At 44.3% G+C, this 14012-nt stretch overlaps 1 protein-coding gene across 5 annotated transcripts in view; it reads left to right on the top strand.

The window, feature by feature from the left end:
* KCNS3 (potassium voltage-gated channel modifier subfamily S member 3) overlaps window positions 1-5158 on the top strand; it is a 47336-nt gene extending 42178 nt beyond the window's left edge. For all 5 annotated transcript variants that reach the window (XM_070451422.1, XM_070451416.1, XM_020910129.2 and 2 more), the window contains one exon: window positions 3153-5158. In XM_070451422.1, the coding sequence (XP_070307523.1) occupies window positions 3212-4687 (1476 nt within the window). In that variant the 5' untranslated portion in view covers window positions 3153-3211 and the 3' untranslated portion in view covers window positions 4688-5158. The remainder of the gene's footprint in view (window positions 1-3152) is intronic.
* Window positions 5159-14012: the final 8854 nt, after the last annotated feature.

Here is a 14012-nt window from a genome sequence, read left to right as displayed (position 1 = left end):
GCACCACAGTTCAAAAACATCAATTCTTTGGCGATCAGCTTTCTTTATGGTCCAGCTCTCATATCCATACACGACTACTGGAAAAACCATAGCTTTGACTATATGGCCCTTTGTTAGCAAAGTGATAGCTCTGCTTCTTAATACTCTGTCTGGGTTTATCATAGCTTTTCTTGAAAGAAGCAAGTGTCTTTTAATTTTGTGGCTATGGTCACCATCTGCAGTGATTTTGTAGCCCAGGAAAATAAAATCTGTCACTGTTTCCACTTTTTACCCTTCTATTTGCCATGAAGTGATGGGACTGACTGCTATGATCTTAGTTTTTTCAATGTTGAGTTTTAAGTTAGCTTTTTCACTCACCTTGTTCACCTTCATCAAGAGGCTCTTTAGTTCCTCTTCACTCTCTGCCATTAAAGTGGTATCATCTGCATGTCTGTGGTTATTGATATTTCTCTTGGCAATCTTGATTCCAGTTTGTGAGTCATCCAGCCTAGCATTTTGTATGATGTATTCTGTATATAAGTTAAATAAGCAGAGTGACAATATACAGCATTGATATGCTCCTTTCCCAATTTTGAACTAGTCCATTGTCCCTTGTCCAGTTCTAACTGTTCCTTCTTGTCCTGCATACAGGTTTCACAGGAGGGCAGGTAAGGTGATCTGGTATTCCCATCTCTTTAAGAATTTTCCACAGTTTGTTGTGATCCACACAGTCAAAGGCTTTAGCATAGTAAATGAAGCAGAAGTAGATGTTTTTTGGGATTCCCTTGCTTTTTCTATGATCCAGTGGATGTTGGCAATTTGATCTCTGATTCCTCTTGCCTTTTCTAATCCTGCTTGAACATCTGGAAGTTCTATGTTCACATACTGCTGAAGCCTAGCTTGGAGAATTTTGAGCATTACCTTGCTAGCATGTAAAATGAGTGCAGTTTGTGGTAATTTGAACATTCTTTGGCATTGCCTTTCTTTGGGATTGGAATGAAAACTGACCTTTTTCCAGTTCTGTGGCCACTGCTGAGTTTTCCAAATTTGCTGGCATATTGAGTGGAGCCCTTTCACAGCTATAAACTTCTTAAATTTGTCACCTCCTCTTTGTACACACCACTGCTGTCTAAGTTTGCATCCTCTCACCTGTTCTGTTGTAACCCTACCTCCTTAGCCCTAGTTATTTCTGCCAACAGTCTTCTATCTTGCTGTCAGCGGGGTTTTTCTAAGTTATAGTCACAAATACAGCCACGTCTACTTATTGATTAAGGTGATTTAGCAGTCTTATCTACAGGATCAAGTCCAGACTCTTTATTTTATTTTTTTTAAATATATTTTTTGATGTGGACCATTTTTAAAGTAAGTGAATTTTGTTACAGTATTGCTTCTCTTTTATGTTTTGTTTTTTCTTGCCACAAGGCATGTGGGATCTTAGCTCCTCAACCAGGGATCCAGCCTGCACAACCTGCATCAGAAGGCGAAGTCTTAGTCATTGGACCATCAGGGAAGTCCCATGTCTAGACTCTTTAGATTGATTCACAATTTTCCTCACAGTCTGACTTATCCCCACCTTTTGATGCCCAATGTTGGGAATGTCCTTTGCTCTCATTGCTCAGCTCAGATTAAACCTTTAACATTTACTTGACTAGAACCTCTGCTATGAAGCTTCTCCAGACAGAGATCATTGGTGTTTTCCCAGTTACCCCAAGGATGCTTGACTCACTTCAGCCATAATACTACCTACATTGGGTTATTGGATTATAATAAGGAAAAAAACCAGAAAGGGGTGGGAGGGATATGTGTGTAGTGGACATAGCATGGGCTTTGGAGTTTATCAATCTGTGTTTAAATCATGGCTTTACCATTTGCTTATCTTGTGATCTTGGACTTAATTTCTCTGAATGTTTATTTTTCTCTATGCCTACTGTTAGTATTGAAAGGATGAAATCACATGATATATGCAAAAATTTATTAGTACTTGGTTGGAATTAAGTACACGACAATCTCCTACCTTTCTTTTATTTGCATCATCAGCTCTGAGGAATCAGCATTGTATTGGATGATGGTCAAAACCTATTATTTTCTCTCTGAGAAACAGTTTTGGTACATCTTGGTTAGAGTCAAGACTAAAATAGCCTGTATATGCTGAGCCAGTATAGACTTGAGTATCAAAGATTGGGAGTGTGTAGGAGACTGTTTGTGAAGGGAGGAAGGAGATGGCAGAGGAGCATAGCTGTATCAGGAAACTGATACTGCAATTAACTTAAAAAGGTTTCCCTAAGTCACTTTCTTCCCTCGTGGATGTACCTGAAACCCCATCCCATGAAGTGTAACTGTATCTTTAAGATACTAATGGGACAAAGAGGTAATTATATCCTCTTGATTGCTCACATCCAAATATGGGGAATAGAGCTTTCCCTAAAATGAGTGAAACATGGGAGCGTAAGAGGAAACCTACATCTTTTGTAAGAGCTGATCTGAGCCCTGGTGATGTGTGGCTTATGTATGAGGTGCAGAGCAGAGAGCTGTTCCTAAGGGTGCTTGACCAAGCCCTAGGGACCAGGAGGGATGAGCTACAAGCCAGGCAGCAAATAGCCTGCCATGTCTGAACTGAGCATTTCCAAATGAAGAAGCCTCGTGCTTGAGGCTGGAGATGCTTGTATTGCATAAGTGATCTCAAATGCATTGCTTTTGGGGTATGGCATGATATTATGAATGCTTCAAAAATAGAGAAATAGGAATTGGAAATTCATAAAAATTATATGGCAGTCTTTTCAAAAAAAATGGATATATAAACCCATTTAAAAAAAACCCAAAACCTATTTCATGTTGAATTTCTTCTAGTCAAAAGGGGATAGTGTATTCTTTTTTATTCTGTTTTCTGTTTTGCTTTTTTTTTTAATGGTATGTAGTCTTTCTTTTTTAATAAGATGACTTCTGTTTCATTTATTTATTTTTTCTGGTTGAGTCATGTGGGATCTCAGTTCCCCAACCAGGGATCTAATCCACACCCCCTGCGTTGGAGGCGTGGCGTCCCAACCCCTGGACCGCCAGGAGAGTCCCTCTGTTTTTGCTTTTAATGTAGCCCATCATCCTGGAAAGGGCAGATTAAAAATAAGCTTGGCACGGCTGCTCGGAACAGGGCTCATGCCGTCTTGTGTTCCTTCCAGGGCCAGCGTGAACTCCCTCATCTCCCTTCCCAGCCAGCTCTCCACCGCCTGGATCCACCATGGTGTTTGGTGAGTTTTTCCATCGCCCTGGACCAGACGAGGAACTTGTCAACTTGAACGTGGGGGGCTTTAAGCAGACGGTCGACCAGAGCACCCTCCTGCGCTTCCCTCACACCAGACTTGGGAAGCTGCTCAGCTGCCACTCAGAAGAGGCCATCCTGGAGCTGTGTGATGACTATAGCGTGGCTGATAAAGAGTACTACTTTGATCGCAACCCCTCGCTGTTCAGATACGTCTTGAACTTCTATTACACGGGGAAGCTGCACGTCATGGAGGAGCTGTGCGTGTTCTCATTCTGCCAGGAGATCGAGTACTGGGGCATCAACGAGCTCTTCCTGGATTCCTGCTGCAGTAATCGCTACCAGGAGCGCAAGGAGGAGAACCACGAGAAGGACTGGGACCAGAAGAGCAACGACGTGAGTACCGACTCCTCCTTCGAAGAGTCGTCTCTGTTTGAGAAGGAGCTGGAGAAGTTTGACAAGCTGCGATTCGGCCAGCTCCGGAAGAAGATCTGGATCCGGATGGAGAACCCAGCCTACTGCCTGTCGGCCAAGCTCATCGCCATCTCCTCCCTGAGCATGGTGCTGGCCTCCATCGTGGCCATGTGCATCCACAGCATGTCGGAGTTCCAGAACGAGGACGGGGAGGTGGACGACCCCGTGCTGGAAGGCGTGGAGATTGCATGCATCGCCTGGTTCACGGGCGAGCTGGCCATCCGGCTGGTTACTGCTCCCTGTCAAAAGAAATTCTGGAAGAACCCTCTGAACATAATTGACTTCGTGTCCATCGTTCCCTTTTATGCCACATTGGCTGTAGACACCAAGGAGGAAGAGAGTGAGGACATAGAGAACATGGGCAAAGTGGTCCAGATCCTCAGGCTCATGAGGATTTTCCGAATTCTCAAGCTGGCCCGGCACTCGGTGGGACTTCGGTCTCTCGGTGCCACACTGAGGCATAGCTACCATGAGGTTGGCCTGCTGCTTCTCTTCCTGTCGGTGGGCATCTCTATCTTTTCTGTGCTTATCTACTCCGTGGAGAAAGACGACCACACCTCCAGCCTCACCAGCATCCCCGTCTGTTGGTGGTGGGCCACCATCAGCATGACGACCGTGGGCTATGGAGACACCCACCCGGTCACCTTGGTGGGAAAGCTGATCGCCAGCACGTGCATCATCTGTGGCATCTTGGTGGTGGCCCTTCCCATCACCATTATCTTCAACAAGTTCTCCAAGTACTACCAGAAGCAAAAGGACATCGATGTGGACCAGTGTAGTGAAGACCCTCCAGAGAAGTGTCAGAACCTCCCTTACTTTAACATTAGAGACATTTATGCCCAGCGGATGCACGCCTTCATCACCAGTCTCTCTTCGGTGGGAATCGTGGTGAGCGACCCTGACTCCACAGACGCTTCAAGCATTGAAGACAACGAGGATGTTTATAACACAGCATCCTTGGAGAATTGCCCCCCAACGTGAGCAGGGACCTTTGTGCCTGGACCTTGTGTCCCTTCCCGATGTTAGGTTAACACAGCTTTATCAACCTTAATGGGTTCGTTAAAATCATTTACTTCTCAGGGTGTACTCTTCAGCCATAGTTGGACATTTCATTGCTCTGAAATGATAGAAACGTCTTTATTTTTCTCAGTGAGGCGAATGAAATGCCTTGCTCTGAAATTTATTTTTTACAAGAGAGTTGTGATATGATTTTGATTTTGCAAAAAAATATTATGGTATATGGTATTGGGTGGGATTTCTTGCTGCGGCTTCTGTATCATTCTGTGTTTATCATTTACTCACATTGAGCTAACTAACAAGTAGAATCAAAGGCCCAGCTGGAGGCTACATGCATGTAAGATCCACAAAATGAGACAATGCATGTCAATCCATGTTCACGTTCTAGACATGGACAATAGGAGCCTAATAAATTGCCTAATTCAGTACAGAGAATGTCTTGGTGGTATGTTTTTATGTAAAGTAACTATATTTCAATACATTCACAATCGACGTGGGAGGGAAAATGCTCTTTTTAGCACATCAAGAGCCTTTTCTGAATATTTTTGAATTTTGTCTATACATCATCAGTGGGCTAGTTCTTCTGTTCAGTAGAGTTGGTGGAGGTTGGCAGGTGGAAGGGTCATGTTCATGATTAAACCACACTTTGAAGTGTAACCTGATTATGCATGTATACGTTTAGGACATACTCAAATTGGTATATGTGCATGAAACATGTGCCCCTACAGATCTGTTTCCCGTATTTATTTTCTAATTTTTAACTGCTAGAATAAAACCTCATCACCTGAAAATTGTGGAGCAGAATAAACTTACACACTCACAGACAGAGATAACATTCAGTGACTGGAAGGAAAGAGAAATGCTGTGCAAACCAACAGATGTGACTCACTGTGGCCAGAGGAGTGAGACTTAAATCACTGAACATGGCTATGCCAGCAGCTGTGAAATGAGCCATCATTTAAAAATAGCCTAAGAGGCAGTCATGTCCACCTCTTATGTTTCTACTCTTCATAATGGAAGAAGACATATTAATACATACTCATTTCCATAGCAGTGACAGCAGTTCTATCCAACGTGGGGTGAATGTAGCTAAAATCTTAATTGTGGAGATGTATGGCTTCCCTGGCGGCTCAGATGGTAAAGAATCTGCCTGCAGTGAGGGAGACCTGGGTTTGATCCCTGGGTTGGGAAGATCCCCTGGAGGAGGGCATGGCAACCCACTCCAGTATTCTTGCCTGGAGAATCCCCATGGACAGAGGCGCCTGGGGGGCTACAGTCCATACGCAGTTGCAGAGTCAGACCCAACTGAGTGAGTAAGCACCACCAGTGGCGACTCTAACTCATGCTGTCAGACTGGGTTCTTTCCATGAGATCTTCTAAATGGAGGCGCTGCATGGATTTATGATCCAGCTTTTCAGGTTTGTAGATGCATTTTGTTGAAAGAAGCTTGTTCTCTCTAGGTTATCTGATGAAGGTAATTTTTTGACTCACCACTCCTGCTGTTTCCTTGACTTTTGAGATGGTTACAACTAACAGGGTTTATAGTCACTTTTAAATCTCGAGGCTTCTTACATGTATGTGTGTCGTCTCCTGGGACTTCCCTGGTGGCTTAGTTGGTAAAGAATCCACCTGCAATGCAGAAGACCCGGGTTTGATCCCTGGGTTGGGAAGATCCCTTGGAGAAAAGAAAGGCTACTCACTCACTCCAGTATCCTTGCCTGGAGAATTCCATGCACAGAGGAGCCTGGTGGGTGCATGGGGCCTGCCCATTTGAAGAAATGTTTCTTTTTCCCCAAATGCCTTTGATGTTGGCATAATCATGTTGACTTTGAGGCATGGCAATAGGATTTGGAACCCAGTTTTATTTAAGACTTCCCAAATAGTAATGAAGTAATTGAAGACTGCTTAAATAGTAATAGTAATAGCAGGGAAAATGAAAGTGAAGTTGTTCAGTCATGTCTGACTCTTTGCGACCCCATGGATTACAGCCTAAGAGGCTCCTATGTCCATGGGATTTTCCAGGCAAGAATACTGGAGTGGGTTGCCATTTCCTTCTCCAAGTAATAGCAGTAGTCATAGTAATAGCAATAGTAATGGTAATAAACAGCAATGGCAATAATAATAATAAGCTACTATCTAAAGGCTTTACCTGTATAATCTCATTTCTTCCTTACAACATTCCTAGCAGCAAGGTTTGATTTATGTTGGGTCTGGGGGATTGGGGAGAGCAGGGAGGGGTTAGGGAGTGAGTGTTTTAATAGGGACAGAATTTCAGTGTAGGAAAAGTTCAGGAGATGGGTGATGGTGACAGTTACACAACCACATGAATGTGTTTAGTGCTACTGTACAGTTAAATGTGGTTAAAATAGTATATTTTCTGTTATGTGACTTTTACCACAATTAAAAAATGAGGACACAGGTCATAGGAAAATGGCTGTAGTTCTCATGGCAAGTAACAGACTTGGGCTCAGAGCCCTGGGAGCCAGATTCTGGAGCCTGTCCCTTGAACCCTGCACTGCACTGCCTCCTGCTGCACTGGGTTCAGGAGTGGATTTAAGGATGCGTCAGGGCCATGTGCATCTGAAGAGGCAAAAAGCAACAAACTCTGTCAGATGTTGATTTTTCCAGTACGTGAGTAGAAAGGGAAAATACTGGCATATGTACCTTCCTCCTGCCGACTCACAAAGCTGACACAGTTGTTGACAGAGCAGGGTTTTCTAGAAGCTGGAGCAGCCTCTGAGGGTCCTTCTCTGATCCTGAGTGGCGGACGCAGTGGGAAACATATGGTTCTATAAGAATCCAAAGCATCTCCCAATTCAGTTCAGTTCAGTTCAGTCGCTCAGTCATGTCCGACTCTTTGTGACCCCATGAATTGCAGCACGCCAGGCCTCCCTGTCCATCACCAACTCCCGGAGTTTACTCAAACTCATGTCCATCGAGTTGGTGATGCCATCCAGCCATCTCATCCTCTGTCGTCCCCTTCTCCTCCTGCTCCCAATCCCCCCCAGCATCAGGGTCTTTTCCAACTCTTCACATGAGGTGGCCAAAGTACTGGAGTTTCAGCTTCAGCATCAGTCCTTCCAATGAACACCCAGGACTGATCTCTTTTAGGATGGACTGGTTGGATCTCCTTGCAGTCCAAGGGACTCTCAAGAGTCTTCTCCAACACCACAGTTCAAAAGCATCAATTTTTCAGCGCTCAGCTTTCTTCACAGTCCAGCTCTCACATCCATACATGACCACTGGAAAAACCATAGCCTAGACCAGACGGACCTTTGTTGGCAAAGTAATGTCTCTGCTTTTTAATATGCTATCTAGGTTGGTCATCACTTTCCTTCCAAGGAGTAAGTGTCTTTTAATTTCATGGCTGCAGTCACCATCCACAGTGATTTTGGAGCCCCCCAAAGTGAAGTCTGACACTGTTTCCACTGTCTCCCCATCTATTTCCCATGAGGTGATGGGACCAGATGCCATGATCTTAGTTTTCTGAATGTTAAGCTTTAAGCCAACTTTTTCACTCTCCTCTTTAGTGGGTCCTTAAGAAGAGCTTTCTGGATCCTTTTACTCTTGAGTTCTTACAAGCTGTAAAGGACTTGTGTTTCTGCCTGTTGTTCAGTCGCTTGGTCATGTCTGACTCTGCGACCCCATGGACTGCAGCTTGCCAAGTCTCCCTGCCCCCTACCATCTCCCAGAATTCGCCCAAGTTCATGTCCATTGAATCGGTGACGCTATCCAGCCATCTCCACTGGTAGCATGCGTTGATTCCTCGGGGTGGCTGGCCAGAGCACATGATGGCTTGTGGAGTGAGCAGTGAGCTTTGCCAGCTGGAACTCTCTCTCCCAGAGCCTCACCTCAGTCCCTGCCGTGCGCTTAAGGTGAAATTTGTGCCGCGTCGTTAAGGCTGTAGCGACAGAGCTGCAGACTTCTTGTGTTTATGCCTCTCCCCGCTTTCCCGTGATGCACACGGGTCACCTGTTGGTCATCCCCACGTGGTGAGAAGGGGGTTCCTTCTTGAGGGAGGAGCTGAGTCAGTGGCTGAATGCCCACTGCATAGGGACTCTGGAGGTGGAGTGGGTGCTGAGGGCACAGGAGGAAGCCAGGCAACCTGCCCTAACCGGCATGGCTTGATCAGTCCCAGCCACTGGGGTTCATTCGTTCCAGTGGGACCAGACAACCTAGCAGAATTTGGTCTTCTAGTTCTTTCAGACTGCCTGTCCCTGAGTTGATCAATCCCAGCCACTGGGGTTCATTCGTTCTAGTGGGATCAGACCACCTCGTGGAATTTTGTCTTCTTGTTCTTTCAAACTCCTGTCCCTACTCTGCGGCCACTTCTTCCATTTCCTTGGATGTGTTGTATCGTTCTCAGCAGCATTTCCTATGTTGCTTTGGAATGTCCTTGGAGCGTCCAAGGACCTATCCCGCCAAGCACGGTTTCCTCCCTGCCAGTCCTTCTCCTTTGGAAATAGTTTTAGTTTCTTGTGTCACCACTCAGCATGACCTGAGTGCTTACTGGGGTGTGTCCTCAGGGCAGGCACTGAGAATGCAAGAATGAGACACAGTTATTGGCCTTAGGGAGTCTTTAAAAGGCTGATGAGAGATGGATAAATCCATTGACTTGCAGGTGTGTGTGTGTGAGAGAGAGAGAGAGAGAGAGAGAGAGAGAAGGAAGGCTTCCTGGAGAAGGTGACATCCTCTGTTAGGGATCATTGGTCTCAGATCGTGGTGAGTTCAGTTCAGTCTTAGGGATAAAAACTTCACTGATTGAGGACAGGTCCCAGTCACAGACAGGGATAATCTCTGCCTTCAGGGCTTCTTTCCCCATCCCTGCTGACCACCCCTTTTTAGTTAAAGGATCTTCTGCCTTTAGTTGTAATGATCCCCCTTCTTTTACTGTGGGGGTTTAGCGATGCCCATATAGGTTGACTTTGTGTCTTTGCTTGCTTGTCCTCTTTTTGGTTTGTTTGCTGTTGCCAACAATATTTGGTCACAGTTGCTTTTGTATGTGCCTGAGCTCATCCTCCTGTGTTGGTCTGATATTTAACTAAGAGTTTTGGGGGCACTTGGTATTGTTCCCGTCTAGAAGATTAAGATGGGCCATTGCCTTGGGACTTCCATAGTCTGAGACCCCTGTTCTATTTTATAGAGATTGATTGATGTTATTGAAGAAGGTTTTCTAAAGTCCAGAAAGGGATGATTCATGCTATTATTTTGACCTAGAATAATAGCAGCCTCAATATGGTTAAATTTAAGGTTAAAGGTTTGCCTTGTGGTAGTAAAAAGGAATTTCTCAAGTTCTTAGGCAAACCCTGTGGCTGCTCCCATCTGTATGTTTAGTTTAAGGAAGAAGTAGGCATCAGGAGGGGCTTCCCAGGGAGTGTTAGTGATAAAGAACCTGCCTGCCAATGCAGGAGACAGGGGTTCGATCCCTGGATCAGGAAGATCCCCTGGAGGAGGGCATGAATACTCCAGTATTCTTGTCTGGAGCATCCCGTGGACAGAGAAGCCTGGTGGGCTACAGTCCATAGGGTGCAAAGAGTCGGACATGACTGAGTGCATGCCCCGGTCACCTGGGAAGCCCATCATGTAGCTATAGTAGTAGTGTAGTCGCTAAGTTGTGTCCGACTCTTGTGACCCCATGGACTGTAGCCTGCCCATGGTATTCTCCAGGCAAGTATGCTAGAGTGGGTTGCCATTTCCTTCTCCAGGGGATCTTCCTGATCCAGGAATCGAACCCGGGTCTCCTGCATTATGAGCCTACTATTCAGCTTCTATTATCGAAACATTTTCTCTTCCTCAACTCACTTCCTCTCCTCCCCATGTTATTTGAAGTAACTGCCAGTCGTGTCATTGAATCCATATATTTAAAAGAATATATTTAAAAATATATTTAAAATCCATATATTTAAAAGACTAAACTTTTTCTAAACACAATTGCAGTGCCATTAGAAAACTTAAAAATAACTTCTCAGTACTCTAAATGATACAGTCTTAGAAGATATTGCACAGCCATTACTTTCCAGTTACCTGGCATCTTTGAACACCTAGTTCAGGTAAGAATTTCTACAAATCATGGCTAAAAGAGTCACAGGAAAGCAAGGAGCCTCAAGAAGTAATTGAAGTGATTTCTGCTTAGACCTGCAAATTATCCAAGACACACAACTATTTCCTCCAGATTTAAAAATCTCCAGAGGCTCAGCGAACACACCTTACAGCTTACATTTAATGTTACAGCTTATAGCTCAATGTTGCCAGCATGGCGCCTCGGATGGTAAAGAATCTGCCAGTAATGGAGGAGACCTGAGCTTGATCCCTGGGTTAGGAAAATCCTCTGGAGAGGGGCATGGCTACCCACTCTAGTATTGTTGCCTGGGAAATCCCATGGACAGAGGAGCCTGGCAGGCTACAGTCCACGGGGTCGCAAAAGAGTGAGCAACTAACACTTTCAACACTTGCCAACAGCAGTTTCAAGTTCTTTCATCCTTGTTTCACTCTCCCTAAAGGAGGAACCAACTACAGTGTCCCTTAAATAAGGAATGTCTGTGTCTGAGCTATTCAGTTTCCATCCTGAGTTCTCGTCTCCTTAAAAATCTCTAAACTCATCTTGAGTTCTCTAAAGAATGCCAGTTTTGAAAACTTAACTCAGTTTTTGTCCAAGAAGGTAAGAGTAGAAGATAAAATATTTATTAGGTGTTACTCAATTTGAACAACAGTCAAATGAGGGAAGGTATTTTAGTAGAGAGCTTAAATGAATTTCTCAAGAGTGATCATTTCCTGAGGCTGCTGTGACAAATCATCACCAACTGGGTGACTTAAAACAATAGAAATGGATTCTGTTCCAGTTCTGGAAGCCAGAAATTTGAACTGAGTCTAAAAAGGCTAAAATTGAGGTGCTGGCAGAGCTGCTTCCTTCTGGAGGCTTGAGAAAGTGGGGATCAATTCTATGCATCTTCCAGCCTCTGATGGCTGCCTGTATCCCTCAGCATGTGGGTGCACCACTCTGGTCTCTGCCAGTGTGATCACATTGCCACCTCTTCTGTGTCACACTTCTCTCTGCCTCCCTTTTATAAGGACGCTTGTGAGTATATAACTTCCCCTGTAGCTCAGCTGGTAAAGAATCTGCCTGCAATGCGGGAGACCTGGGTTTGATCCTTGGTTTGGGAAGATCCCCTGGAGAAGGGAAAGGCTACCCACTCAGGTATTCTGGCCTGGAGAATTCCATGGAATCCGTGGGGTCACAAATAGTCAGACACAGGTAAGCGACTTTCACTTTGTGATTGCGGTTAGATTCCACTCAGATAATTCAGGGTAATCTCCCCACGTCAAAATCTCCAGTTTAACCAAAGCTGGAAGTACCTTTCCCTGTAAAGTAACAGTTCCAGCTGCCAGGAATGAGGCCCTGGATATCTTCCAGGGCCCATTTCAGCCTACTATACCAAAGTTACACTGTTACTAAGAAGCTTTTGTTTTATTTATTTATTTATGGCTGCACTGGGTCTTTGATTCTTTGCTCAGACTACCTCAAGTTGTGGCCAGCAGAGGCTATTCTTCCTTGCGGTGCGTGGGCTTCTCATTGTGGTGGCTTTTCTTCTTGTGGAGCAGACTCTGGGCACAAGGACTTCAGTAGTTGCAGCTGGTGGGCTGTGGGGCACAGACTCAGCTATTATGGTGCAGAGGCTTATTTGCTCCACGGCATGGTTAATCTTCCCGGATCGGGGATTGAACCGACATCCCCTGCCTTGGCAGGGGGACTTTGTTATACACTGAGCCACAAGAGAAGTCCAAGAAGCCTTCATTTCAATCATATGCTAGTATAAATAATCTTATCGGTTGCGAGAAAGGAACATTGGGTAAGAACATGAGTTTTGGCATCTGATAAGCTTGCGCTCTAATCCTAGCCTGGTCTGTAATCATAGACAAGCTCTTTAACCTCTCTGGAGTCACGTCTTTTCATCTATGCATGGGGTTGATACCAGTCTTCTCAGAGAGATAGTATAAAGATTAAATTAGCTGGTCAATATAAACTGTCTGGTGTAGTGCCTGGCATATAGGATACACTCTGTAAATGGTCTTCCATGTTATTTTAGTGCAAGACATCTTTTGATTTATCTCAAGTGGTACCCAGGCAGGACCTGGTATTTTCCGTCTGATGTAGTACATTAATGAAATCAAACACAATTTATACTGTAAGAACAGGTGTCAGTAGAAAATTTGTTTATATTTGAAGTAATATTGTGTGAAAAGACACTGGAGTTAAAATAAAATTAAGAAATATAAATCTAAAACAGAGGAATCACATTTAATGTTGGGTCAACTTTTAAGTGGATAGTAAGGGCTTTTGGAAAACAGAAAATGTCACTGAGATGTAACGAATTTGAAGGTGGAAAAGAGCACTAGACCTGGAGTCAGAATACCTTTTGTTTACATCCACATCTGCTGATTTCTTTCTACATGGACTTGAAAAGCCACTTCACCTCTCTTAAGCCTCAGTGTCTTTTTATTTTTTATTTTTTTTTGCCTCAGTGTCTTAATGTATGAAAAGGGAACAAGATCATAGTTGTAAGGATGTAAAATGCTTCACACATGTTCCACAAACACTGCATAGTAAGAAGCTATCATGAGACCTTTTTATAAGTAAGACAGAGAAGAAACTACACATGTGTCTATCTATGATGGACTTTACTGCCTCATTAAAAAAAATCAATGAACATGGCTCCTGAAGCTTTGCACAGCTTTATTTGAACACAGCTTTCTTTTCAAATGAATCCTGCAAGCTACCAATCTGAGTATACATTTTGTTGTGAGGTTCCATGGTGCTGTAAGCCCAGATGTATGAAGCACGCAGAGAGCTCTTTTTCCAGTAGCAATTATCTGATGAAATTGCGCCTTGTCTGCAGCAGGCAAACCGAATCTATTCCCACTGGAGTAGGGAGCACGTGCTGTGGTATTTATAAACTGTAAAAGATGTTTGTCAGCATGCACAGCACATACTTCCATCCCTGAGTACTGGCAAGAAACAGCCTCATTGTTTCTGAAGAGCTACTAATGGATTCACAAATTCTGTCAGCAGAGTTATTGCTGCATGGGATTCTCTCCATGGATGGTAATGATTCTAGGACGTGCAGTTCTGATTGTGGACTGAATTAAGTACAAGGACCAGATCAGACCCTTGGCCCATTCTTCTCTGAATCAATCCCAGCAAATTCAAGAAGCAAGGGAAGAGTCGTAGTGTAGAGTCCTTGGTGACATAGAGAAGATGGGTCATGGAAGGTCAGCTCACTTATAGTCTTCA

Source organism: Odocoileus virginianus, chromosome 2 (assembly GCF_023699985.2).
Source record: "Odocoileus virginianus isolate 20LAN1187 ecotype Illinois chromosome 2, Ovbor_1.2, whole genome shotgun sequence".
Taxonomy (NCBI): Eukaryota; Metazoa; Chordata; class Mammalia; order Artiodactyla; family Cervidae; genus Odocoileus; species Odocoileus virginianus.
Note: the sequence above shows the minus strand (reverse complement) of the source record. Positions and strands in the feature narration are given on the sequence as shown.